The sequence below is a fragment of the Clytia hemisphaerica genome, unplaced genomic scaffold, assembly GCF_902728285.1.
Source record: "Clytia hemisphaerica strain Z4C2 unplaced genomic scaffold, Clytia hemisphaerica genome assembly, whole genome shotgun sequence".
NCBI classification, from domain to species: Eukaryota; Metazoa; Cnidaria; class Hydrozoa; order Leptothecata; family Clytiidae; genus Clytia; species Clytia hemisphaerica.
Genome location: NW_027103629.1, coordinates 92,995 through 117,894, shown reverse-complemented (window position 1 = coordinate 117,894; position 24,900 = coordinate 92,995). Strand labels below are relative to the sequence as shown.

General features: G+C 35.9%; 2 protein-coding genes across 3 annotated transcripts in view; both read right to left on the bottom strand.

The window, feature by feature from the left end:
• Positions 1-816: 816 nt before the first annotated feature.
• LOC136802557 (lethal(3)malignant brain tumor-like protein 4) lies at positions 817-8,776 on the bottom strand. Its single transcript, XM_067059294.1, has 17 exons — positions 8,671-8,776; positions 8,139-8,300; positions 7,215-7,355; positions 6,353-6,568; positions 5,967-6,115; positions 5,655-5,745; positions 5,321-5,403; positions 4,857-5,112; positions 4,400-4,717; positions 4,015-4,097; positions 3,670-3,895; positions 3,134-3,364; positions 2,886-2,913; positions 2,341-2,382; positions 2,091-2,140; positions 1,331-1,548; positions 817-1,025 (listed from the first exon to the last, which is right to left on the bottom strand). Exons 1-17 carry the CDS (start codon positions 8,750-8,752, stop codon positions 915-917), a joined length of 2,487 nt encoding a protein of 828 aa, XP_066915395.1. The 5' UTR covers positions 8,753-8,776; the 3' UTR covers positions 817-914.
• Positions 8,777-8,886: 110 nt separating this feature from the next.
• LOC136802556 (uncharacterized) overlaps positions 8,887-24,900 on the bottom strand; it is a 33,501-nt gene continuing 17,487 nt past the window's right edge. Inside the window, exons 3-4 of one of the 2 annotated variants that reach the window (XM_067059293.1) lie at positions 10,522-10,756; positions 8,887-10,227 (exon numbers count right to left, since the gene is read on the bottom strand). In XM_067059293.1, coding sequence (XP_066915394.1) covers positions 9,053-10,227; positions 10,522-10,753 — 1,407 coding nt within the window. In that variant the 5' untranslated portion in view covers positions 10,754-10,756 and the 3' untranslated portion in view covers positions 8,887-9,052. Of the gene's footprint in view, positions 10,228-10,521; positions 13,852-24,900 lie in introns of those variants that run through there. The other variant, XM_067059292.1, reaches the window with a different exon arrangement.

Sequence of the window (24,900 nt, the reverse complement as noted above, 5' to 3'; positions counted from 1 at the left end):
AGAAAGCTTCAGAACACATATTTTAATTTTCGTGGAGAAAACAAATATCTTACAAGCCTTACAAGTTTATCTTGGCAAACCGTTCCTAGATTTTAGAACATATTAAACCATAAAGTAGTGATAAATTTAGGGAGACAAATAGTGCGATAAAAATTTCCTAGAAAGGTTTAAGAGGATTTAAGAACACATATTTCTAAAAAAAATCTCCACCGGCTCCTTCTGGGGTACTTAGGCAAAATGGGTGCCGGGTATGTGCGAGCCCTAAGGGTCCCTTTTTCACACCCTCGAAATTTCTCAAAAGGGTACAAAAATCACGAAGAAATTCAAAATTTCCTCTCTCAAAGGGTCGTGGTTTTCCAAAATTTGGACAAAAATCGAGTGAAAATCGATAACAATTTAAAAAAAGTCTCGTCTCCTAAGGGTCCCCAAAACACCAATTTTTCCTCACTCTAAGGGTCGATTTTCGATTTTTGGCTCGGGCATACCCGTCACCTCGCTGACCTAGTACCCTGGGCAATTCAACAATACCTTAAATGCAGTCTCCACTTTTGCACGAAAATGAGCGAAAACCTTTTGTATTCAAAATCTGGACTTTCATTGGTATAGATAATCTCCATTGATTTTCAAAATTTAAACTCTGGGGAGCCCGGGAGGGCAGGTACTAGTAAATGCCCCCAACGGCACCCCTCATCGAAGAAATAGCGAAAAATAAAGAAACTTTAAGTTCCTTGGGTGTACTAACTATGAAAATAAAGCCCAGGTTTTAATTACGAATGTTTGAAACCGTCCAAAATACATTGAAGTCCCATTTGATAGTTTCAATAAAGTATCCATATTTAATTTGTTGATATAAATAAAACATATGTACAAAAAATAATTAGTAAATTTTAACTCTGTCAAGCTGACGAATAATATTATAATTTGGATATTTCACTATAGATTTTGAGAGCTGGACCAAGTTTGAGATTGAGGTGATGGACAAGATCAGCTTGACTTAACAAGAGCAATGCTTGACCATCAATTTGCTAAAAAAAGAGAGGTAGCAAGCTCAATATGCTGAGTCGTGTAAAACGGCTCGGGGTCAACGAATCTTACATGTGCGTAGGCCGCTGGCTTCCTCTAAAGGATTCGTGCAACTTATTATAGCACGGGCGGTTTTGTAGAATCGTAGGAGATGACGTAAACTTGCCAACCATAGTCCCTATCTTCTTCCAATGGAACTCACTATAGCCAAAACATACCACATGTCATTTTCGGACAGAGGCAATGTAAGAGACCTATGGGAGCTATAAAACATGCGCCAAGGAAACGGGAAACAGGAAAAACTTACATTATCTTTAAAGATGGGTACGTATTCTGCATAACCGATACGAGATAAAAATTCACCAACTTCTTGTGTATTCCACGGAATCGCTTGGCTTTTCCTTTCAAAGTAGGTATTTCTGCCATAAAGACCAGCAGGGATATGTGTAGATCGTATCTTTTTGGGGATGTCCATAGGAGAGTATTCATGTTTTGTTATTCGTTCTTCGTGCAGAAAATTGGTGGCTAAAAAGAATAAATAAAATTCCATTGTAGTTTTCATCAGTTTAAAAAGATTAGAATTTCAGCAATCTTGTACAGCGATCAGATCCCCTTCCCACATTGAGAATGTGACTGAATAAAAGTGTTACTGCGTCAGTGTTGACGGGCTGTGTTATTTCAGTTTATCCTTTTCACGTGGTAGCTCTTGAGAATTGATTCCTGGAAAAATATTTCCCGGTCAAAGAGACAGCAGTCCGTTAAAAGTATCGGGTATAGCCAAAAAAGGAGCATAAACAAATCTTGAAACAACTGTATTCTCGAAGCGAAAATTTAGCAAAATAAAGTCCACACAAAAAATCTTTCCACTTTAGAGCGTTTTATTTCAACAATCCTAAAGTACACTTTTGAAAGCCCGAAGCACCTAGCCCTGAGGAATGTCAGCCAACAATCTTGCCTTCCTGGTTGTTCTCAAGATAGAGGTTTTGAAATCAAAATTCACTTTGAAAAATTCTAAATAAATGCAATCACATTGATGTTTTCAACAGCCCACGAAAGGGAATACTTACAAGATGAAACTTCATCACTTCCCCTTCTTTTCCGTTTGCGATTCATTCCCCTAAAAAAATGAAACTCTTGTCCAATGAAATGCTTTCATTTACGGTGAACATTTATGCTCCACGTTGAAAATCGACAACAATTAGTTAATCTGGGGATATTTCATCTTTGAAAACATAAGATAGAGAGAGTTGACTGGACAAAAATGTACAGAAATTGCAACTAAATGAAAAATCATCGGTGATGAAGTCACATCCTTACTTGTTCGATTTGTCTTTAGCCTTTTTAGATTTTACCATGTTTCTGGAAAAGAAATAGATAAGGGAAATTTCAAAAGCCTTAAACATTATAATAATAACTTCGCCAACGCGAACGGCAAGGACCAGTTACGGAACAGTTGGGTAGAGAAATCATTTCGCTTAGCGGATATTGTTGATCCTGTGCTCGTGACATAAGAGCCATGATGTATCTTACAAGTTTTTATCCATGTTGGTCATCATAACAACCCCAATGTCTGGCATACTTCCCCACCCACACTCGTGTATCAGAGTATTGTACCAAATTCCCCTCAAATGACATGGGTTGGCCCAGGTGAGTTAACACTCATTTACCAGCACCATCATAGCGCCGAGTGGGAAACATGGCCTTTAAACTACTGCGCATCGCTACCTTCACTGATAGAAGTAATAACTTAATAGAAACATCTGATCATGCTTTTTTCATTTTCGATTCTTGTTGGAAATAATGCGAGATCTGAGATGGATCATCACTTCTTTCTAGTGGTGAGGTGCAGGAGATTTACTTACTTGTAATTTGTTGTTGAATCAGGGAAAACTGAAAAAGAGAAAAGAAAATGTTTTTTAAAGATTCTCCTCACGACGACTATCATTTTTCCTTTGATTCAAATATTTGGAGATTCTAGTTGGGGAATAATCATAGTGTTCAAGATCAAGAGACATTGAGACTCGGACATGATATTGACATTACGGGTAAAGAAATAAATAACCATATCACAACCCACTTTAAATCAGTAAACCTGAAAGGGATGACTCACCTGTGGAAGTAGGGCTATTTTCATTCGATTTATTGGAAGGTGTTGAGCCAGCGAATACTTCTTCAGAATCCATCACCAGGCGATCCACGACAGGAGAAGTGGTGCGGTGGATGTTTTGTGAGGTGTATGGGCAGCCAAAAGAAGTGTGATGTGTTGTGTATTTGGCGCCTTTGATGTGCCCGACACCGCGACATCCTTGGATACCACATGGCGGTGTCGCATCTTGCCCCGCTGAAATACACGACAAAACATAGAAAAGAGTGGTAACATTTCAAAAGTTTCATAATTCACTAGAAATCTTTAAAAATCCTTGATTCTTTTGATCTCGTCTTGTAAACCATTTTGAAAGTAATTTTCTCTTCCGATGGAAAAGTGAAATTGAATGAAATTTGAGGCTAGAACTCTTTTCATATTGCTATCAAGTTTAAACCATACCATGCCAAAAGCCTGCCATACTCGACTAATTTTTGAAAAGAATATTTTTGGCAAAAATAAAATGCAAACCGATCGGAAAATAAATAAAAGGAAGAACTTACAAGGAGGTGGTTCCAGCACATGACCAGTCTTCTGACACCATCCCACTGGATGCAAGTCCATGGAATCAAAATCGAACCACCAATCATACATGCTTGGCCAGCCATCAAAATGAATTTGCACTTTGAAATCCTCCGCCCGGTTGACAGTTGCTACGCGACAAAGTGTAGGGTTGCGTGGATCGATGACTTCCATTTTATCTCCAATAACGAATAATAGCTTTTTTGGCTACACGTTGAAAGATAGAAAAGAGAGTTTATGAAAAGTAAACACAAAGCCACAATAATAATAGTACAAAAGTTCCTTGTTCAAAGCATCGGAATTAGATTTTGTGAGTATAATGTTACCTCTTTAAACACCTCATCAGGGGCAGCGATACAGTCACTGTCATTCAGATAATCTTTCCATACAAATTTGCCAACCATTTCATCTACAAGAAACAGTAATGCAATGAACTGCTGATAATGGGGAAAATTCGGTAAATTCCTTTTTGGTTTGCGAAGGATGATCCCTATTATGTTTATTCTGGTGCACTTTGACAGACTTAAAACAATCTCTTTAGTAGCATTCAGTTTTTGCCAGCAAAGCTCATCATTGACTGATGTTCACCAGGCCTATATAGGACACTCTACAACTGTTTAGTTTGATATCTCAGAAAGTTTCAACGTTGCGTAGAAGATACAAGATGTAAGAGTTTGAAAGTTGCCATGGATACTACTCCACGAGTCTTACCTGTAGGTGGGACGAGGGCGATTTGATTTTTCTGACACCATCCCATGGGGTGAATGTAAGGGTTATCTTCACGACACCAGTAATCGTATAAATCGTCCCATTCATCAAAATGGATCAGAATCTGATCTCCTATAGTATTCGCTACGGATGCGACACACACTAAGTCAGGGTTCTTTCGATCGATAGCTTCTAGTTTCATGGAGATACGAAATGCATGTCGAGATACAGGTGGTGTGTCGAAAAAAAGGTTCGCAGGGGCGGCTTTACTCTGTGTTTTCATGAGGTAGGTGCTCCATTCAAAATCTTTGGGATCGATGTCTAAAAGAAATTTTGAGAGTTTATTTCTGAGACACATCAGATTTTTTGGAGCCAGCGAGCAAGAAAAGCCTTTCTCATTCGAAGTTCACAAAAAAAGATGTCACCAGAAATTTTCAATATGAATATCGCTCACCATTACCTTTAGGAGGCTGTAATTTTTGTTGATTTTTACTGCACCATCCGCAAGGATGCAAAAAGAAAGAGTTAGAGTTGATCCAGAAATCGTAATTGGCTGGCCAACCATCGAAGTTCAAGCGCAGCCGTGCGCCCTGCACCTCCACCACTGTACAACAACATATGATCGATTGGTGTTTGGGGTCAATGCACTCTAATTTCATCCCTTGTTCAAATTGATTGGTCGTGCTTTGTGGTAGAATTTCTTGTTCATCATATTCCTACAGAAAGCGGAAAGAAAAGTCAAGTTTGGCAATTTCGGAGCGAATTCGATCTATTGAATTATTATACAGAGTATTTTGTGAGGTTTACTCCTTGGATGGCAAACAGAAGTTTAAATTAAACACTTATCAGTATCATTAAATTAGGGAGGCTTGATATTGAATATACAAACGCATGGTAATCACGATTCTGACTGTATGCACTTACTTTGAAAAAGGCTTCAACGGGAACAGATTTTGTTGCAGTGATTTGCAAATAAGTTTCCCAACAGAATCCTGTATGATGACCAACTAAAGATAAAACAAATAAATCCTTTCTGTGTCATTTTATCATAAATTATACTATCCAATCCTCTTGAGTCATCTTGAAGCTCGACTTTCTCTGAAGTCCTTCAAAATTTATAGAAAATACAATAGCAGTCTCACCAAAATATTTGAGGAATTTTGAGGGAAATCATGGAAAACTTTCGCTTTTAACTATAGTGGTCAAGTTTTCAATAAAACGATCGACAAAAAAAAAGAATAAGGGAAAACATACTCACCAGTCTGAAAGTATAATATGGAGTCATCTTTTATCTCTTGTTTGATTTGTTTTTTGTTTTTGTTGAGGGAAGGTGACGATGGAGTGCCATCCTGAATAAAATCAAATCTAAGTGTTAAAATGAAAGCAACCTCCAACCTTGGCACCTGTAAGATATGCAGATATCGCTGTCGACGCAAGAAAAATAAAACCAGCAGGGTCGATATAAATACAGGTAAGTGAGGTACAAAAGTTTGAATCAGTTGCATAATCTCCTGTATCGTAGATCCATTAGAATGACTTCCCATAGATAGGGAGAAATGCGACAAAATACCTTCGATTCCGTCTTCTTTTTCTTGACACCACTCTTTTTATTGGTTTGTTTGGTGGGTGGACGTTCGCCACTTTCCAGTTGCTGTTGAATCAATTGTGTTCGCCGCTTGCTTGCATACGCTCCTACGCAACGTTGGCTGCAAAAACGCCCTAAAACAAAAAAAGAGGGTTCTTTCTTGTCACGACTTCCCAGTGCTACTGACGTCCGTGTTCCGTTCTCTGATTGTGTGCTGTCGGCCCGAAAGATGTGTTCAAGAGATAGATCATCGTGAAAACAATTTATCTACATGGAGACGTAACAAATTAACGCAAAAACGACAATAAAGTGCTAAGTTTTAGCATAGCTAAAATGGATACAAACACAATTGCTTAATGAGCGACACATACCTGATGATCTGAATTCAGAGATCAATCCATAACAACCACACGTTTCACATTTCAAAAGTTCATCTTCCGCAAACTTCTTCTTTTTACGGTCTTTACGGTTTCGTTTCTCTGTCGGCGTGTTCGCTGAATCACTTTTAACGGTGTCTGAGCCAGCAAGTGGCGGAGGGGTGGAACAGGGTGTATCTCCTGAGGGCGTACCTTGTCGAGAAGTGGTCCCTGTGTATGAAAACAGGAAGTGCATGTGTTTATTAAGATCGAGTGCAGCATATCGGACTGAGTAATTGTCATGTTCAGTAATTTACTAACTAATGTAAAAATTTTCTTTCTCTCCTACACTACACATGGAATGAATGATGACGATTAATTAGTTATAATTGAATATATCTAGCTCAAATGTCAATCAACAAAAAACTGATTGAACACTCATCAAACGACTAGCATACATAATGATCTGTTGATGGAGACAAACAATTGGCCAGAAAAGCTCCCAGCCCCATTAGCATTATTCCTCAGCCTTCAAAATTACACAAAAAAATGCTTAGGTCATTGTCTTCAAACAAACGCAAATTTTATCGATACAGAATTTAAGCAATAAACGCAAGCAGAAATCTCACCAAAATCTCTTATTTTCACATTCTGCCTCTCCTGTTTACACATTCCAACATTTTCAAATACCTTTTAAAACTGGAAGGAAGTCAAGTCATTGTCTGTTAAGAGTATTAAATCAAATTTACTCAAAATACTACTCAAATATTCTCAAATGATGAAAATTCACCCTTATCTTCGTAAGTTATAACTTTGAGCGCTTCAATCAGGAGGATTCTTAAATTTCAGAGGGGGGGGGGGAGAATCAAAAGATTACCTCTGCGATTTCTTCGTGTAGTAAATTTTTCAACTTCTTGGCTCAAATCATCGACAGTTCCTTCGCCATTCTCGTCATCACTGAGGGGTGTGATCACCTCTAATTCGCCAGTCAAGGATTTACGAAACTTCAAATTGCTTCCTGTCAAATGAAAGCCATTTTACGTTGAGATTAACGCAGCATCTCTGTTTCAGTATTTATCTATTAAAAACATCGTGTTTAAGGGCTCTGACCATAGTCAGAAAAATTTGTTAAGGGACTTAAGATAAGACTTTTGTTTTTGGTTTTTAATAAAAAATTGCCTTTACAATAACAAGAGTAATTAAGAATACAAAGTTTCAATGGGTAATTCACTTTTTTCCTTCGAATTACTTTTAAATTGTCAAAAAATAATTGAACTTTTGAAATTTTTCGATAAAATTTTCTAAATTGATGTATCAAAAATTATAACTGTTTTACTACAAAAGTCGGTCAAAAACCGCTTTGGAAACAGAAGATTTTGAAATAAAGAAGGTTGTACAAAAATTTTCCGACAATATTTTTTTATTGGTTTGATACATAAACCATTTTTAACGCAATTTCTTTTTCAAAAATTTTTTTCTTCGCCGAAAGGAAGGTCTTCATAGATGAAATACCGTTCTTTGCAAAAGTTTTTACTTTCTCCTTCATCAACTTTTTTTAATTACGATTTTTAAATTTTCAGATTCAGGAATAGTTGGCCTAACAGAAAATGTATAACATGCCATAGTTTTGTTGGCTACATCAAGCAGAAATCTATATTTTGTACATTGCTAGTATGAAAAATTCACTATGGTCAGAGCTCATAGCCCTTAAGTTTGGCTTTGAACTATGTAATAATATTTCGATTATACCCATTTTACTTTTCCAAATCAATTTCTATATACGATGGACAGAGATTCCTACCAGGCAACAAGCCAATACCATTTTTCCATTTCAACATTTTTTCGAGGTCATCATCTTCAAGGTTGGAATACTTAGATTTGGTTTTGCGTTTCTTTCGACCAGTCGCTCCATTTATCTTCGATTCTTCTGTACTATTTTGTGTCATTTCCATATCTTCTTTGACTAAAATGAAAGTGAGCTATGCTTCAATAACAAACATCAATCCTAGGCGTGTGTGTGGGTATACTTCTCGAAACATGTTTTATTCTAAATCAATTTTCGGGAGACAGCAAGTAGGTAGTTGCTTTAATCACAGATTTACTGTTTAGTAATCAAAACCAATGATTATCTATTTCTTTCACGATCAATGATAGACTGACATATCATAGACACTCCTGTCTCATGGCCAACACTGATGAGATTCTAAAGAGCATACACATACCGAAGCTGATCTCCCACTATCTGGAAGCGTTTTCAAATCAAGAACTAAATAAAGATGTTGATTAATGTGATAAGGTGGAATTTTTGTGTGATAAATGATGAAATAACATACCCTGATCGTTGTCCACGTATTCACTTTTGGGCTGACTGTCTTCCATGGTGGTATCTGCCGCCCACTCTGTTTTATCACTCATTATCTATCTTATGTTATCAATTTTCTGAAATCAGGAAAGGTTTAGTTGTCAACAAGGACGAAAAAACAGGTATTTGAACTTTTCCAAAATGGTTGAGTGTGGAGAGATGAAAGCAATCGTTTTAAATTGATTTTAAACTTCATTGGAAATAATGCGTGGTATGTAAAAAAATTATGATACAAACTTTTAATAATATGGATTTACTTAAAATGATGCGTAATTTAAAAATATCGTGAATGGTATAAAAGATAATCGAACTAAATAACTGAATGGAAAGAGAACGCACGAACCAATCACTTCTCAAGGTTCATACAGGTAACTATAGACCGGAGACATCGGTCGAGGCTCAGAATTTTTGTGGTGATTTTTCTTTTGTTTGCTCTCTTCCACTGAGATGACGTCAACAAAATCATGATGTGTTCTTGTATCTAGTTGGTACTGGTCTTCCTCAACATTGCTATTGCTTCCGTAAAAATTCCTGGGAACGATTACGTCATCGTCTTCCAAAGCGCAATGGTCTTCCATACGTCTTTTGGTATAAGGATCTTTTCCACGATGGAAGGAGTTTGTGGCACTACTACTGTGTCTTGGTGAAGTGTATCTGTACTGAGAACCATTAGCAATGGAAGCAGATCGTTTGTACGTGTTACTACTATTTCCTTCATATATTTGTTTATCTAAGTGTGGTCTCTTAACGTTGCGCGAATAGTCTTCGTGGTGTATCTCGATGTGGTCGTGGTCGTGAAGGTGTGTTCGCGTATGATCACATCTATTGTATGGTTTTGTACGGTGGGTGTGATTGAGTGTTTCGTAATGTTTGAAGTGTCTGTCGCCTCTACCCTTACTCGCTCCTCTTGAGTACGACGGATAAGGCGTGTAATGGGAGGTAGCTATTGTGTTTGTTTGTGTGGTGGTTGTTGTTGTTGTTGTGTGATGTGGTCCATATCTCCATGTCTCCTCTCTTGGAATCGCAATAGTGTCTTGAATCAACAGTGGCATATCAGGTCTGGGTGAGAAAGTTTCTGAGCTTCGTCTTGAATAAAATTCTTTGAGAGTTCCACCTTCGCTTTGTTTTCGGTATTGAAATTCTTCACTATTCACATTCACTCGCATGTTTTCGCTTTCAGAATAAAGTTTTTCATCTTGGATTTTCTCCAAGGGAGGAGGTCTGTTGATGTAATCTTCTTCACCGTGGATTAGCTTTAGTGGAGGAGGTCCAGGTTGCCTGGTTCTTTTTGTCCCTTTAGAATATCTTTCAGTCCAAAGTTTTGAAGGAGAGGTCCTACTTGTTTCTGGTATTTCGTCTGAAGGTGTACTTTCGCTAGAAACTCTATCGTTAGTTGGTATATATGTGGAAAATGTGTTCGGACTTGTCGAGAGCTTGCGCCTGCCTGACGTCACCATTTTGTTCATATGAGAAGGCACAAGATTCAATGTCGGTAACGCTCCTTCCTTCAGCAGCTTTCGGCTTGGATCTGAAGAAAAGAAAAATACAGTTTTAAGGGAGGTAAAAGTGTTGGGTTATTAGCTTAAAAGATGCATACATTGTTTACAGTAAAAATCATTCCATATCCAAATAATAGTAATAATATTAATACTTAATTAATTTAATTTAAATAACAATAATATTTCTCAGATAAAGGGGTGAATGCTGAATTTAGGGTAGCCCATTTCAGGGTTTTAATCGTAAGCCTTATCTGCATAGCATCATTACTTGACAATTTCTTTGAGAAATGAATTTCGCGTAATGAATGGAAAAGAAAACTTACAAATATAAAACTGATCTTCTCGGAAATGGCGTTGACAAATATGTATTCGATCTTCTTGAATTTGTCGCTCAAGATTCTCGTCAAGTACTCGATATCTCAAGATGATATCAATCAGCTCTTGCCGCCATTTTCGATGGAAATCATCTTTGGGTAAGGGTAGTTTGAATATACCAATATCTTTGTGTTTACGAGAGGTGCCACATCCGTACATTGAGCAATTTGCACCTGGCATCGCCTTCCCATTGTTGAAGGAAAAAAAATGAAAAGTTCTCATTTTGTTCATCAGGACGATAGTCGCCTTTTCTATCCAAGAAACATTGTTTGTTCACTTGTGATTTATGCCGATCAAATTTCATCATTCTTTTTGCAATGAAACCCATAATGAAGTTGCTTTCCCAAATTACTAGATAAATTAACTACAACTTTATTGCTAGACTTGATTAAAACAGTGATAAAATTGTATCAAATCAGAACTTCATAGAAGAGACCATGAAACATTTACTGGAAGACCCATTCCTATATTCATTTCATAACATAAATTATATCCGAGTGCTAAACATATACCTCTTTTCTAGGGCTGAAAAAAGAGCAAATCAAACCTAGTACTACCAAGATTCAACAAGGAAAATCCTTAATCAATTAAAGAGAAATTCGTTCAAAAATTCCGGTTGTTACTTAGATGAAGGATATTTGACTTGATGATGACTCAAGTGTAAAGGTATGGTGTGCAACATGTCATCCACGCATCACACAACTACATGGTTGAAATTTCATCAAAAGGAATTCCTTCTCCGGTTACAAATAAGAACAAACAATCTGAAGCAATTTTCGAGTATATTTCGGATACAAACTAATTCTTTTACTTGATTCTGACAAAAAATAAGTAAGAAAGGAAAAATTGAGTATATTATCGTTTTCGTTGGGCCATTTCATTTGGATTTGAAACACATAAACATCAAATTGACGCCAATTTGCAGTGTTAAAAAATATAAAAATGTCAAATTGGATAAGGAAATTATTTTCGTTGAAACGAAAAGGGAAATCAAAAATTTCGGTTTATACCAGCAACCCGATCCTAAAATGAGAACAACCGAAATTTTACAGTAAAGTCTCTGAAAAATATTTTTGTCTGAGCCAACAGTTTCTTACGACAACGCAATTACATGTTAAATCTGTTACAAAACAGACTATTCTCATTCTTTAAAAGCAGTTGTCCAAATTTCTTTTCGAACATAGCGTACAATCAATTAAAGCTGGCTCAAAAGAAGTAAAACTAATTGATTATTCATCCTATCTCACTTACTTTTAACATTAGCATAATATCTCTCCTCAACATCTGAACAAATTGTTTTAAAGACGAAATATGAGAATTATTCGACAAATTGTGTTCCATCGATCTCTGTTTCAAAACGTTTTAACGCGCTACTACTACAAACAAATTCAAAGGTTGGAAAATTTCATATTCTCTTGGCAGTAAAGGCAACCAAAAGATCATAAGCTATTTGTTATCAGTTTAAAGCATGTCTGTTATGCTTGAATGGTATCTTATTTCCGAACTAAGCCCATAAACTTGTCACAATGAAACAGATAGAAAATGGTAACCTTTTTATCACAGACCCAATTCACCGAATCAGATATTCAAATTTATTTGAGCAATAAGATTTGAAATGATTTAGATAAGTTTTATTTTTAATCAAAACTGGTTGAGAAAGAAATTATAGCCCGTTTATTGTTTGAGTAATGACCATTTTACTGTCCTGTTTCATTGATTTCAAAATACAAGAACTCGATAAAAGTAATCAATTATTTTTCCCAAGCAGTATCAAACGAACTATAAATCGTGTACAAATATTAAAAGATTTTTTGAACCTACCTATTCGACAATTTGTGAAATATAAATCCCGAAAGTTGAAAACTGTTAGTTTTCAATACCGTTTCTAGAAAAATTCTTTTCTGATTTAAAAGAACCTCGCCGTGTAAAAGCTGGTTCGATAGAAATGTAACTTTTCTGAAAAATTGCACAGATTGACCAATTTTTTTGGATTAAAACAGAAGACATTTTAAATTATTAAATTTTACAAATTCCTTCCTACCTGGAAAAGTCCTTCATTATAAGGAAAATTAAATGATAAAATTTCATGAAATAACACGATTTTTCATAAAGACTTCAACGATGAAAAAAGAAAAATAATTCAACTTCACTGAAAAAAAAACATTGGAAGATAAAAGAAAATATTGAACTGCAGAAAAAAATCTCGAAAAATAAAAAAAAGTGTAAAAAGGGCCTATTTTATGAAGAGAAAGCTCTGGACACTGGAGGGTTTCATTGGTGACAGTTTTAAAGCTAAGAGTCCCTGGCGAAACGAGTAAAACGTTAACCTATGATAATTCAATCAAAGTCAAATTAGCCTTTATCATTGACTTACAGAGCTCTAGACAAGAGTCTAAACAGAAAAAAGTTTCATTCTGAACGATACAAAGTTTTTCCACGGACATCTTTGTGTACGCAAAAGAAACAAAAATCTAATAGTAGTTGTATGTAGAACGATGTTATAGAATACACAGTAGTCGTAGTTCGTTCGAAGGCTTTCAAACTATTCCCTTGGATGTTCTCTTCTCCTCTCTCTCTTTCTAGCTTCTCCATTTGCCACAATAAGTTGCACTCCACCGTTGTGCTTTGAAACGACTAAAACCTTCCTCAAACGATTATGATAAAAGAATCAAGGAGAGTGTCATAATTAAGAAAATAACAAAAAAAGGAATTGCAGTGCGGGGCCTGTGCTTGACTGTTGTTATTGTTTGATAGCCAATCAAAATAGTTATTGAGAAACGTTTTGAAAATTTATACTACTTCTATATCAGAGAAAGGCGAGAGTAAAGTAGCGTCTTGTGTTTGTGCAAAGAAAATGTTCAGATTATAAAAACGCGTTTTATCGCTCCTCTATTGCAACGTGTAGCATATCGAATTTATCGGGTACAAAATTATATAACAGGCAAAAGACACTGGTCATGTGCTGCCGTACCTCTAACATACCCGAAAGTCGTAAAATTCTGATAAAAAGCTGGAAAATTGTTCGATTCGAACAGTGTCCGACCTTCAAATTCCCCTAATTACAAATAGTTGAGCAATTGAAAGAAATCCCTGTCTCAGTGACTGATATCTTTCCATTCACTTCAGAGTTCTAAATCGTTGGATTGACGGAACAATTACCTATGGGGATATGTATCTATTTCTACTGTTTACTGTAGATGGATAGACGAAAATTCCTTATTCCCCACAATTCACCACGGAGAGAAACCAAGTTCCAATCATCAATATTGTTAGTATGAAAAAGAAAAGAAAATCAAGAACGTACGCATCCTTCTCAGTGAAATAAATAACAAAACCCACCGGCTGTAAACGAACTCACTCTATGGATATTCTATACACCCCCTTCTCACATATATACTGAGAACCCTTCCCACTGGAAAAAATGACCGAAATATCGTTCCCAATAAAAAATTATACTCTGATTTTCGTAGCCGCTGAAAATAATTAGATAAGCAAATCCTCGATAAAAAGATTGTGCCATTTTTTCCGTCCCCACTGAATTTTATGGCTAGAAAACAAGGGAGTTCAAATCCCCATCGCGCTTTGCGCCGTTATTTTTATCCCCACCGGCTGATAAAATGCCATCGGGTCTGTGAGAAAGGGGGCGTATATATGGATATATCAACATTTCCAAGCCACGGCGGTGAAAAAATTACACGTTTTTTTTTTTTATTAGAACACCTAAAATTTGGCTGAGCCTGGATGTGCTTATTTTTTTAGAAATTTTCAGCCTAAAATGTTCTTAAATGCGTTCTTAATTTTTCGGACTACTTTAAATCGACAACATCGTGCAAAATAAATAGCACTTAAAGTTGGTAAAATTAGGACAATATTTGACTCTCGATTTTAGAAAATCCATCCCTAAGTTTGGTTAAAACTGCTTGAAAAGAGGAAAAAATTGTAGTTTCTTGTCATTTTTTTCCAAACTGAGGCTGGGCATGTTCTTACGATGTTCTTAATTTTTCGACGAATTTCAGCCTAAATATAATTGTAAAATTTTCCGAGGGAGGACTATTTTCCTCAGATGTATAATTTTCAAGTGCCTTCAGAGGTTTACCGTGCACGTAAGAAAATTATGAACAGCTGTTATCAGGTTATCATTTGCCGACATCGGCAAAGAAATTGAAAATGCTCATGCCGACATCGGCAGTTAAAGGGATACTGAACAGGCAAAGTAAGGTAGGCAAGATAATTCACATTATCAAAATGATCTTGGATGTAGATTATTTGGGCGTTTATTTTAAGTAAGTATTGCTGACCCAGATTGAAAAAATTGACTTGCATTCAGAAGTTTGTTACAAATCTTTTTTGCTAATGTTAATAACTAGAGATGAAAAAAAAGCAAAATGTAATATACAAACAAAAATTGTTGTTGTGTTAGATTGAGAACAAAATCTCTCATCGCTCATTTTTATGACGAGGAACCCTTTAAAGCAGATTGACATGTAAATTATATTAAAAATCAAGTCCAATCAACTACAATTCTGTGCTGGTTGAAAAGATAATTGCGAGTGGAATATTATTATGTTGAAAATTAACTAGTAGAATCATGCCATAGCATCAACACTATGTTCGCTTAGAAAAAAATTCTCATCAAAATGTACACTCAGTCTAAAAAAAGGCCTTAAGAATTAACAAAGCCTTTTGATATATCGTCAACCAGTTATTTGAAGTCGCTTGTAAATGGGCCCTATTTGCTAGTTCCCATTGTCAACTACTTTAAGAAATCTTTTAGTTTATGTTCGAGGGTTGTAACTTTTGATCTAATTGAGATAAGTGATGTTCAAAAATTATGATCTTCTCTTTTTCAATATATCGAAAATTGCAAACTGCCAACCTTTTGGGAACTTCGTATCTAGCAGAAAACTGCCCAAAGTCTATGCCTCATTTTGGGCAAAAAGGGTTCTCAGACCAAAAGGGGCAAAACTTAGGAAGAATAGGAAGAAAGACTCCCTTAAAAAGCATTGGTGTGTAAACCCGGGGGGGGGGAGGGTACTTAGGCAAAAATAGGTGCTGGGTATGTGCGGACGGTAAGGGTCGGGTTTTTCACCTTTCAAAGTCTCTCTAAGGGTTACAAAAATCAGGAAATTTCAAAGTAGTCTCTCTAAGGGTGGGAAAAATCACGATTTTTAGAAAAAAAATTTGATTTTGAGAGAAAAAATTACAAAAAAGTCTCACTAAGGGTAGGAAATTTTTGAAAATCAGAGAAAATTTTTCGAAAAAGTCTCTCTAAGGGTCACTTTTTCACTTAAATTTGGTCTCTCTAAGGGTCGGTTTTCGGAGGTCCCGTCCGCACATACCCCTCACTCACCAACTCTAGTACTCCCCCGGGTGTGTAAATTAAAGGGCATCGGACCATTTTTTTTAAAGTTTTCTGCGCCAAATTTTTAGCTTCGTTTTAGCGAATAACTTGGCTGGACTGGAAAGATTGGCAAAAAAAGATGTAGCTGGCTGACCTTTACTTTTTTTATCGACCACCGAAAAGTCGTATCCGTCAAAACAGTTGATCGCAGCGTTTCGGATACTAGAGGAAAAATAAATTTGGTTGGTCTTCTAGGTACTAAACAAGAAAATCGTCGTTCTTCTTCATTTGGAATCTTTCCCATCTTTCGTAAAAATATTTTCCAATAGATATATAAGTGAAACATTTATGGAAAAGTGAAAAATGGAGAAGAAAAACGAAAATGAACAAGCTACATGCTGAATAGACCTACTGAAGATTAATGTAATATGAAAGAGGGGTAAAAGGCGTTCCAATCAAGATAAAGTGTATCATTTAAAATTAAAATAGAACGATTTTGTTTTCAAGCATTAAACTAAATTCCTCTAAATATAGATTCTGGTCAGCAAAATACCAACACATTAGAAGACTGGATCAAAACAATAGAATTTTAATTTGCATAATTTGTATTTGTATTTACTATTTTCTATAAAATCATAGCACTTTCAAATCGAGAGATATCGTTTGAAAATAAGTCGATCTTCTACAATTATCATTGACTTATTAATTCTGTGATAAATTCTGATGAAAAATTCATATCTTAAGTTGAAAAAACATTTCCGGGAAAAATTACTTCGGCCATCTTTTATGAAACCTCGCCAAAAAATAGCCTATACCTTATTTTAAGGCACTTCTCAACCAAAATTTACCCCAAAAAAATTTTTAATTGGGCTTCGAGACTTTTTCGTTTTTGCCATTTTGCATCATTGTGCCAAAAACCGGAAAAAACTAATGAGCCAATACACAGGCTGCAAAATTTTAAAATCTGAAGACAAGATTTCTATGTGCTTGTTACATGACATTTATTCTGATTGGTTCGAATTTATTGACACTAATAAAGTTATCAGTTGTAACTGAACTTTTTCGAGTAATCACATGTTTTGACTGCACTGATATAATTTCGCAACCCGTGTATTCCGAGGAAAACTGTTTTTTTTAGACGGACGAACGGACGGGATAAACTGAAACTGAAGCTGAAACAATATTTTTTGTACTGGTTTAAGTCCTTTTAGAATATCTGATCCTCGCTGATTTTTCGTATCATTTTAGGACAGCCTTACGGAGATCCTTTTTCGCCATTAGATTTTGGCCGTTTTTCCCTACTTAAAAGCCGGAGATCAGACAAGAAAATCGGATTACAGGGTGTACATCTTCCTCCGTTTAGCAGAAAATTATTTGTTCGACCCGTAAACTTAGAACCGGACATAAGTACGTTAAAAACAACAACACCAACAACCGGGTATGACATTGCTTTGTCGACACTTGATATCTAAAGACACAATTATACTGCAAACTCACATAACATATACGCGCTAATAAAAATAAAGCATCATCGATATTTTTTAGCAGTATAAATATGAAATATGATTTTTTATATCTCCTTTAGATCTAGGGTTATGGCTACTATCAACTTATCGCCTATTTATACCCTTTTTGATGGGCTGTGACTTTTGATAAAAAGGATATGAAAAATCTAAAGGCTTGGGGACACGAGAAGATTTTTTCGCGTTGGTGCAATATAACATGGTCTATCCCACCAACACAGGAAAAAATGTGTGTCCCATGGTTTCTTTTTTTGTTTCATGGGACAAAAAATGAGGGAAATACCCAAAAGACACGCTGATTTTGTCCCTGGGACAAAAGTCAGATTTCACTTTTATTGGTAGAAAGAAAAATGGGGTGAAGACACGAGAAAGCGTTTCAGGTTGGTGGGATGCAGCATGTTGCATTGCACCAACGCGAAAAAAACTTCTCTAGTCCCCAAGCCTTAAATGGAAGATATTTAAGTCTAATTTTTTCACTAACCAAAAATTTGAACTCCCTTTGATCTACTGCTAAAAATTCAAACAACGATCTAGTAGTAGAGTAAGTCTAATTTAAAGTAAGTATAAAAATGTCACACAACTTTCATATCTCCTTGTAGACTAAGTCTATTTTTTTGGTTCTCCCACAACTTTGGAGATGAAAGATAAGGCTTGATATGAAAGCAAATTCCTTTCCTTTATGGTAAGTCTAAAAATGTCACTTATGAAAAACCAATATTGTAAAACAGAAAATGTCACAAAACCAAAATGAAGGGGATTTTTGGAACTGTTCTAAATACTAACCTTTTGCCACAATAAGTAATTTAGCATTGCATACTCGACAATCTCCAGCGAAAACTTTTACGACCGATTTCGAATTTATAAATCGAAAATTATTATCATAAATCTAAAAAGCTTTCTCAAAGTAAAATTTCCCTAGAAACTCAAAATTGCCCAACTTATGTAATCGAACAAAAAATTAGAATAAAATAATGTTATAAATAAACGTTCCCTTCTTTTAAACACCCGCCCCCTCGAATGAACATCCCTCTTAAAAACAAAAATATTTAATATACACCCAGGTGATTTATTTGAAGTAATACGGTATATCAGATGATACCAATAAAAGCAGACACGTTCACTTTTTTCTAGCTCGTTGTTCTAAGTTCTTCCAAGTTTTGGCCCGGGCGTCCATTTATTTTCAATAATTTGTAATAATTTTGATATCAACTCTCGCTAATTTTAATCTCAACAATTTGCATATTTTTGTGCAATTCCAACTATGGTATTGGCCGCATTAATTGGAATGTTGTTTTAAATACTTGTCGTAATTCCAATCTTTCTAAAATGACTGGATAACTGGAAATATTAAACATGACACTGGCAGAGACTACAGTATTCACTATTTATTCAACAGAGCTAACACATATTTCCACCAAACTAGCAACACATCCATGAACATAAAAATAACTCGCAATAGCGACTATTTTTTTAAAGTGGATACTCCATTGCAGATTTATACAGTAAGAGATCTTGTCGAACGGCCTTTTCGAAACAATCTAAATTGCAGCAATTTAAATAATGAGTTTCTTTTGTTTTACGTGTTAAAAATCTCCTTTCATTCAATCATTTACTCTGTACCATTAGTGTATCTCGCGTTTATCACTTCGTAGCAGTGGCGTGGTGGCAGGGGGGGGCCAGGGGGGCCAGGCCCCCCCAGCGGAGCCCTTTTGAGAAGGGGCGCCCAAAAATAAGGGACGCCAAGAAGGATTTTTCAGGCGCCCATATCGAAAGATTGACAAATGAAAAAACAAAAATGGCGCCCCTCATCACCTCAAAAACTCAAAATTTTCTGGCTCGCTTCGCTCGCACACTCTCTTTTTTGTGTTCATAATGAGCGTATAGAGAGAGGGGCGCCAAAAATAAAAAATCTTTAAAAAGGGCGCCATATTTGCCTTGGCCACCCCAGAGAAATTTTCCCACCACGCCACTGCTTCGTAGTACAATGAATTACGGCAATGGATTTTGAAATAAGCCGTAGATACTGGGTGTGTGTACAGACTATCAATCATTCCACGCCTATTTTACGCATCAAAAGTTTTATAAAAATGGCAGAGAATTTCTAGATGAAAAATCTTTTCGAGTTCTAAATTGATGTTCCTTCTGGTTCCTTTCGTCAGTTTAGATACAGGGTGGAAGAGGTTGGAAACTTCAAAAAGTAGAACGATTTGTAAATTTAATTTTATGTCATTGAATTGTTTGCTATTTTTGTTTAAAGAAAATCATTACGTACGTTAGATCTCTATAACAAAAGCATGAAAATATTCAAAAACTATCGATCAATTATAAAAAAGCAGACTAGAGAGTAGGAATATTTCTCGAACAACTGAAACAATTTACATATTTATTATTATACTATAAACCGTTGCGGATAGAACATAATTTTAGATAGAATTTTGTAAATATTATAATTCAGATCTCAAGCAAAAACGAGTAAGATTAAAGTAACCCTCGTCGTACTTTTATATAAAACACAGTTAAAAAATTCCAATAGTTTTTGTGATTCCTGGTTGTTAAATCTTTCATAGTTAAACTTCAATTCTAACATTTATGATTCCAGCTTCCACTTTTCACAGACTTTACAAATGAGCCTTACCTTCATGATGGATAATTGAGGAGTATGAACTTTGAAAAAAGATATGAGAAGAATGGAAACGACAACGACGATATAAATAAAGTATTCATAACTCTTTTCGTTGTAACTCGTTCATCTATGTCGCGAAAATATCTCTACTATTTTATGAATAGAAGTGCACTCCTTCGCGGTGTCTTTCAAAATGGAGTTCGGCTTTTTTGTTGACTTTTCGTAATAAACAAATACATCATGGTTGTGCGTTTAGTTTCATGATGGTGAAAAAAAATGAGAACCATAGCAAATTTCAGGTGGAAACTTAAGATTTATTCCCCATATCTCAGGCAGTAAAAACCTTACACATACGTTGTTTGCAGAATCAAATTATAAATGCAATATGTTCAAGAAACCTTTGAAACCCTTGAAAACCAACACTACTAACCTTTTACAGTTCATACATTTGAATCTCATTTTTGTAAGATATAGTTCTTTTTTTGTTGGTCCCGTTTTGCATCAATTATCATGTTTAAAGCGGCCAAGCTTTAGCTTCGTCTGGCAGTTTCATCCCTTCCATTCAACTGATTTTCTGATTTTCCGCCATTTTTCTTGTCCCAGGCGAAGAAAAACAAAAATTCGCAGTTTAAAATTTACAAATTTAAGGGTTTTCCCTGCACTAAATCAAGACGGGTTTCCTCTGAGCTTGCATCGAACGTCAAAAGTGTTCCATTCCAGAGAAAAAAAACACGAAAAGTAAGACACAGCTGCAACGAACCAATTATAACCAAAGTTTTGAGAGTTTTATTGGTTTCATTGATCGCTGATAGCGTTCTCAGGAGCAAGGGACAGAACACCCAAGTCACCCAAGATGGTAAGTGGGAGATACTTTTAATGACTTTCGTTGATGCTGGCCCAATTCTGGCTTGCTGAGGGCTTTCTTGCCGGCATCATTCTTTGTTCTTTTAAAAGTCCTCCAACGCAGTTCAGTTGTTATCTCGTCTCGTTGCTGTCGTTGGTTATTCTGCGTTTGGTTAAAAAGTTTCTTCAAATAAAAGCAAAAGGAGAACCGAGAACGTCTGATATCTTGCTTTTTATTCTCGTGTGTGCTTGTTCATAATTGGATACACACAATCAAGAACATCACAAAAATTTCGAAAATGTTGCCCCTTTTTGACGTTTTTACTTGGGGGGAGGGGGTTACGACCCTTTGAGAAAAAACGACCCAATGTTCAGCCAAAATTTCTTTTAAACTTTAATCCAAATTACGAGAGGGAGTCGATTTTTGATATTTCGTAATTATTATGGGACCGTTTCAAGGCCTCAATTGCCCGGGGTTCACTAGGCAAAAATGGGGTGCTGGCCCGGGCAAATGGAGGATACGGTATGTGCCGCCCTTAAGAGTAGCTTTTTTGGATTTCCAAAGTCCCGCTAAGGGTCGGAAAAATCGGAAATCAAATTTCAGTCCCACTAAGGGTCGGAGAAATAGGAAAATTTCAACTTTTTACCGCCGGAAAGATCGAAATCTGGCCTAAATTCAAGTTTGTCACAATAAGCGTCGTAAAATTCACAAAAATTTTCTTTTTTTTCTCCTTCTTAGGCAAGTGAAGAGTACGGGTATGTGCCGCCCATAAGGGTGCCTGGGACAGGGCAGTCCCTGTTGGGGTTAGAAAAATTAGAAAATCAAATCTCAATCTAAAAAAGAATTTCAATTGTTGCCTCTAAAAACATTGAAATTTGGTCAAACTAGTTCCAATAAAGGTCGTAAAATTCACAAAATTTCCCAATTTATCCTACTTTTTAGTCCCGCTAAGGATCCGAGGGTCGAAAGTCGGGCGGTACACCATCGTCAGCTTGTAGCCCTAATACCCTCCCCCCAGGTTAAACCCTTTGAAAGACTTTTCGAGGGTGTAGAAAGTAAGCCCTTATGGGCTCGTTCCGGGGGGGGGTACTTGGGATGTACCGCTGGTCAGGGTACTTTTTTTCACCTCCATGACCTCGTATGGGTTGCATAAACACCAAAATAGGAAATATGTAACATTATAAGAACATTTTGTTCAGGGTCACTTATTTCGCAAACTTTGGAAAAATCTTCAGAAATTGGGTCCCACGTGTAGGGTCCATTTTTCTTTTCGATTCTAAGTAAGCGGAATACCTCCGTCAATCGGCAAGGGTAATACCCGATACCCATTTTTCCTAAGTACCCCCTCCCCCAGGCCGAAAGACTATTCCTATTTAAAATTAATTTTCATCAGCTTGTTGCTCATGAACGAGATAATTTGACAGAATGATTTTGGCTGGCCCCTCAATCTTCTCCAATTTAGACCAGTTCTGGAAATCCTAATTGCAAAAACTAATGAAAATATTTTATTCGTAGTCCCCTAAACCTTCAGAGAGTTTGTTTGAGAGGTTGGCTTTTGTAACCTAGACGCAAATAAAAATATCAATTTTGAACTTAATCCAAGATCTTGGATTGTCGTCATGGTTACTTTTCTCTGCGTTGATTGCGTGCTTAATAGAATCTCGATGAAGTTCAAAGTTGATATTTTTATTCCCGTCGTTGAAAACACAACTTAAAAATGTCATCAATGCTTTTCAAAAAGAGTCAGTGATAGAGAATCATAACATAAAGATCTGCCTATTATTTCGATTCCGTTAAAGTAACATCACCATAATAATTAGAATAGTTAAGTAATTACTGTTATACATTTGGGGATCATGTAAAAGATTTCTTTTGAAAGAAACTCACTTCAATTACACTTGGAGGTTTCTGGGGAATTCGTAAATAGTAAACTGCATACTGATACAGTCTGCTAGACATTAATATGGTAATATTTGCTCTTCATCTTTGATTTTTTTCTACAGTGATTAGATTGACACATGCGCGATAAAATTTCTATTATTGGTCTTCAGAGGTTGAAATATTCTCAACCTCTGATACTCAGGGTAGCTTTTCACGGTATTTGTAACCAGCTCTAATACCACGGAAATGTGAAAATTCATCGCTGTAGAGGCATAGAGAGTTTATGTATTTGCACTTTTGAGGGTAGCAGATTGACTGAAGCGAGATGGTTCTGATCCTTCCTAGATTTTGCTGGTCAAAATTATGGGTTATTTCAAATCGCTTCAGTCGCACCGCCGTCCTCAAAAGTCTCTTTACCTCGAACCTCCATAACTCTCTCCTTAACTCGAACAAGTTTTCTCGCCTCTTTAGTTAATAATGCCTTATAAACCATAACTATCTAAAAAAAAAAGTCTATTCACGATAAGTGTGCACTCTTTTTTCATTTACCTATAACTTTTGAAGGAATTCTTCAATCTTTATAAATTTGGTATCGTTGGAAAGATATTAGTGAGTGGAACAATTTGAATAAAAAAATCTATAACAAAATTCTAAAAATGAAGATGAAAATGAAGAAGAAAAAAATGAAGATCTTGTAGAAAGGTGCTATAACTATCATTTTCACTGAAGTGACTCCTTCATTATCGAACGTCATCACTGTGAAAAAAATTCTCAAAAATAATCATTCAGTGAAAAGATATCAAACAAAGTTATAAGCTTATTGACGTCTAAAAACGCTGTTTTTTGCTGTTTTCTGCTGTTTTTTGGGGTGAATCACTTATTAACTTTGTATCATAACTTTATATTGAATAAATATTTCAGTGAAATTTCTTCACAGTGATGACCTCCCAAGATCAAAAAATCTCTCCAGTGAAAATGAAAGTTATAGCACTTTTCTACAAGATCTTCGATTTTTTCTTCTTCATTTTCATCTTCGTTTTTAATTTTTTTTTAAAGACTTTTTTATTTCAAATTGTTCCACTCACAACTATCTCTTCAACGATACAAAATTTATAAAGATTGAAGAATTCCTTCAAAAGTTATAGCTAAAAGAAAAAAGAGTGCACACTTATCGTGAACAGACTTTAGATCTAATATCTCCATAACTCAAAATCTCCTTAACTCGAACAATTTTTTGTTCCCCGTGCGGGTTCGAGTTATGGAGACTCCACTGTAACTCGCTGAAACTCGCTAATGCTACGCCCGACGTGGAAATGAGGAAAGGGAGAGAAAATGCACTGTATGTAAGGGTGTAAAAGTGAGAAAAACGAGGCTTTTTGGACAAAATTCGAGAAACCTGACCATTTAATATTGCCTTGAAATGGACAAAAGTATTCAAGAAAATGCACCGTAAGAATTGATCTTTAGCCCTAATTTACTCAAATTTTGCTAAATTTTCGCTGCACTGTAAGGGTCCAATTTTGGTACCTTAAGGAAGAAATTTTCACGGGAAGAAAATTTCGCGGTTTTCGCGGATTTTGCCTAAAACTGCGAAATTAAGTCCCGCGAAATTTCACAAAATTGTCAATCCGCGAAATTAAATTTCCGCGAATTTTTTCAAAATCGATGAACCGCGAAATTTTTCATAATCTACAATCCGTGCCATAATATATTTGCACTTTTGGCTAATTTACCATTTTTCGAAAATTGAAGTTCGAGCGAGAATGTCAATTTTAGGCCCTCAACTTGATTTCATCGATTATTTCGATCTGGGAGGGATTTATTGGTTTCTAGGCTATATTTCAAGCCCTACTGGACCATTTTTGAACTTTTGGATCCTCAGATCTTAAGTGTTAAGTCTAGCGTTAAAACTCAGAGTTAAAACTCTACCCTTCGAACCTACTTTAGAGCACTTACAAATCGATTGTGGTTTCAAAACACCCCGGTGAATTTCCCTTTTGTGCCAAGTATTTTGTCTTTGATTGTACATTCTAAAATTTACAATCATTAACCATACTTTCAAAAAAATAGTCCCCCTACCCCTCAAAATACCCCATTATATGCTTTTGTCAGTGT

Coding starts and splice junctions, on each gene's coding strand:
- LOC136802557 (XM_067059294.1), bottom strand. CDS start 8,752: ATGAGTGATAAAACAGAGTGGGCGGCAGATACCACCATGGAAGACAGT. Junction 5,404..5,654: donor CATATTATACTTTCAGACTG/GTGAGTATGTTT, acceptor TTTTATCTTTAG/TTGGTCATCATACAGGATTC. Junction 4,718..4,856: donor AAAATTACAGCCTCCTAAAG/GTAATGGTGAGC, acceptor AATTTCTTTTAG/ACATCGATCCCAAAGATTTT.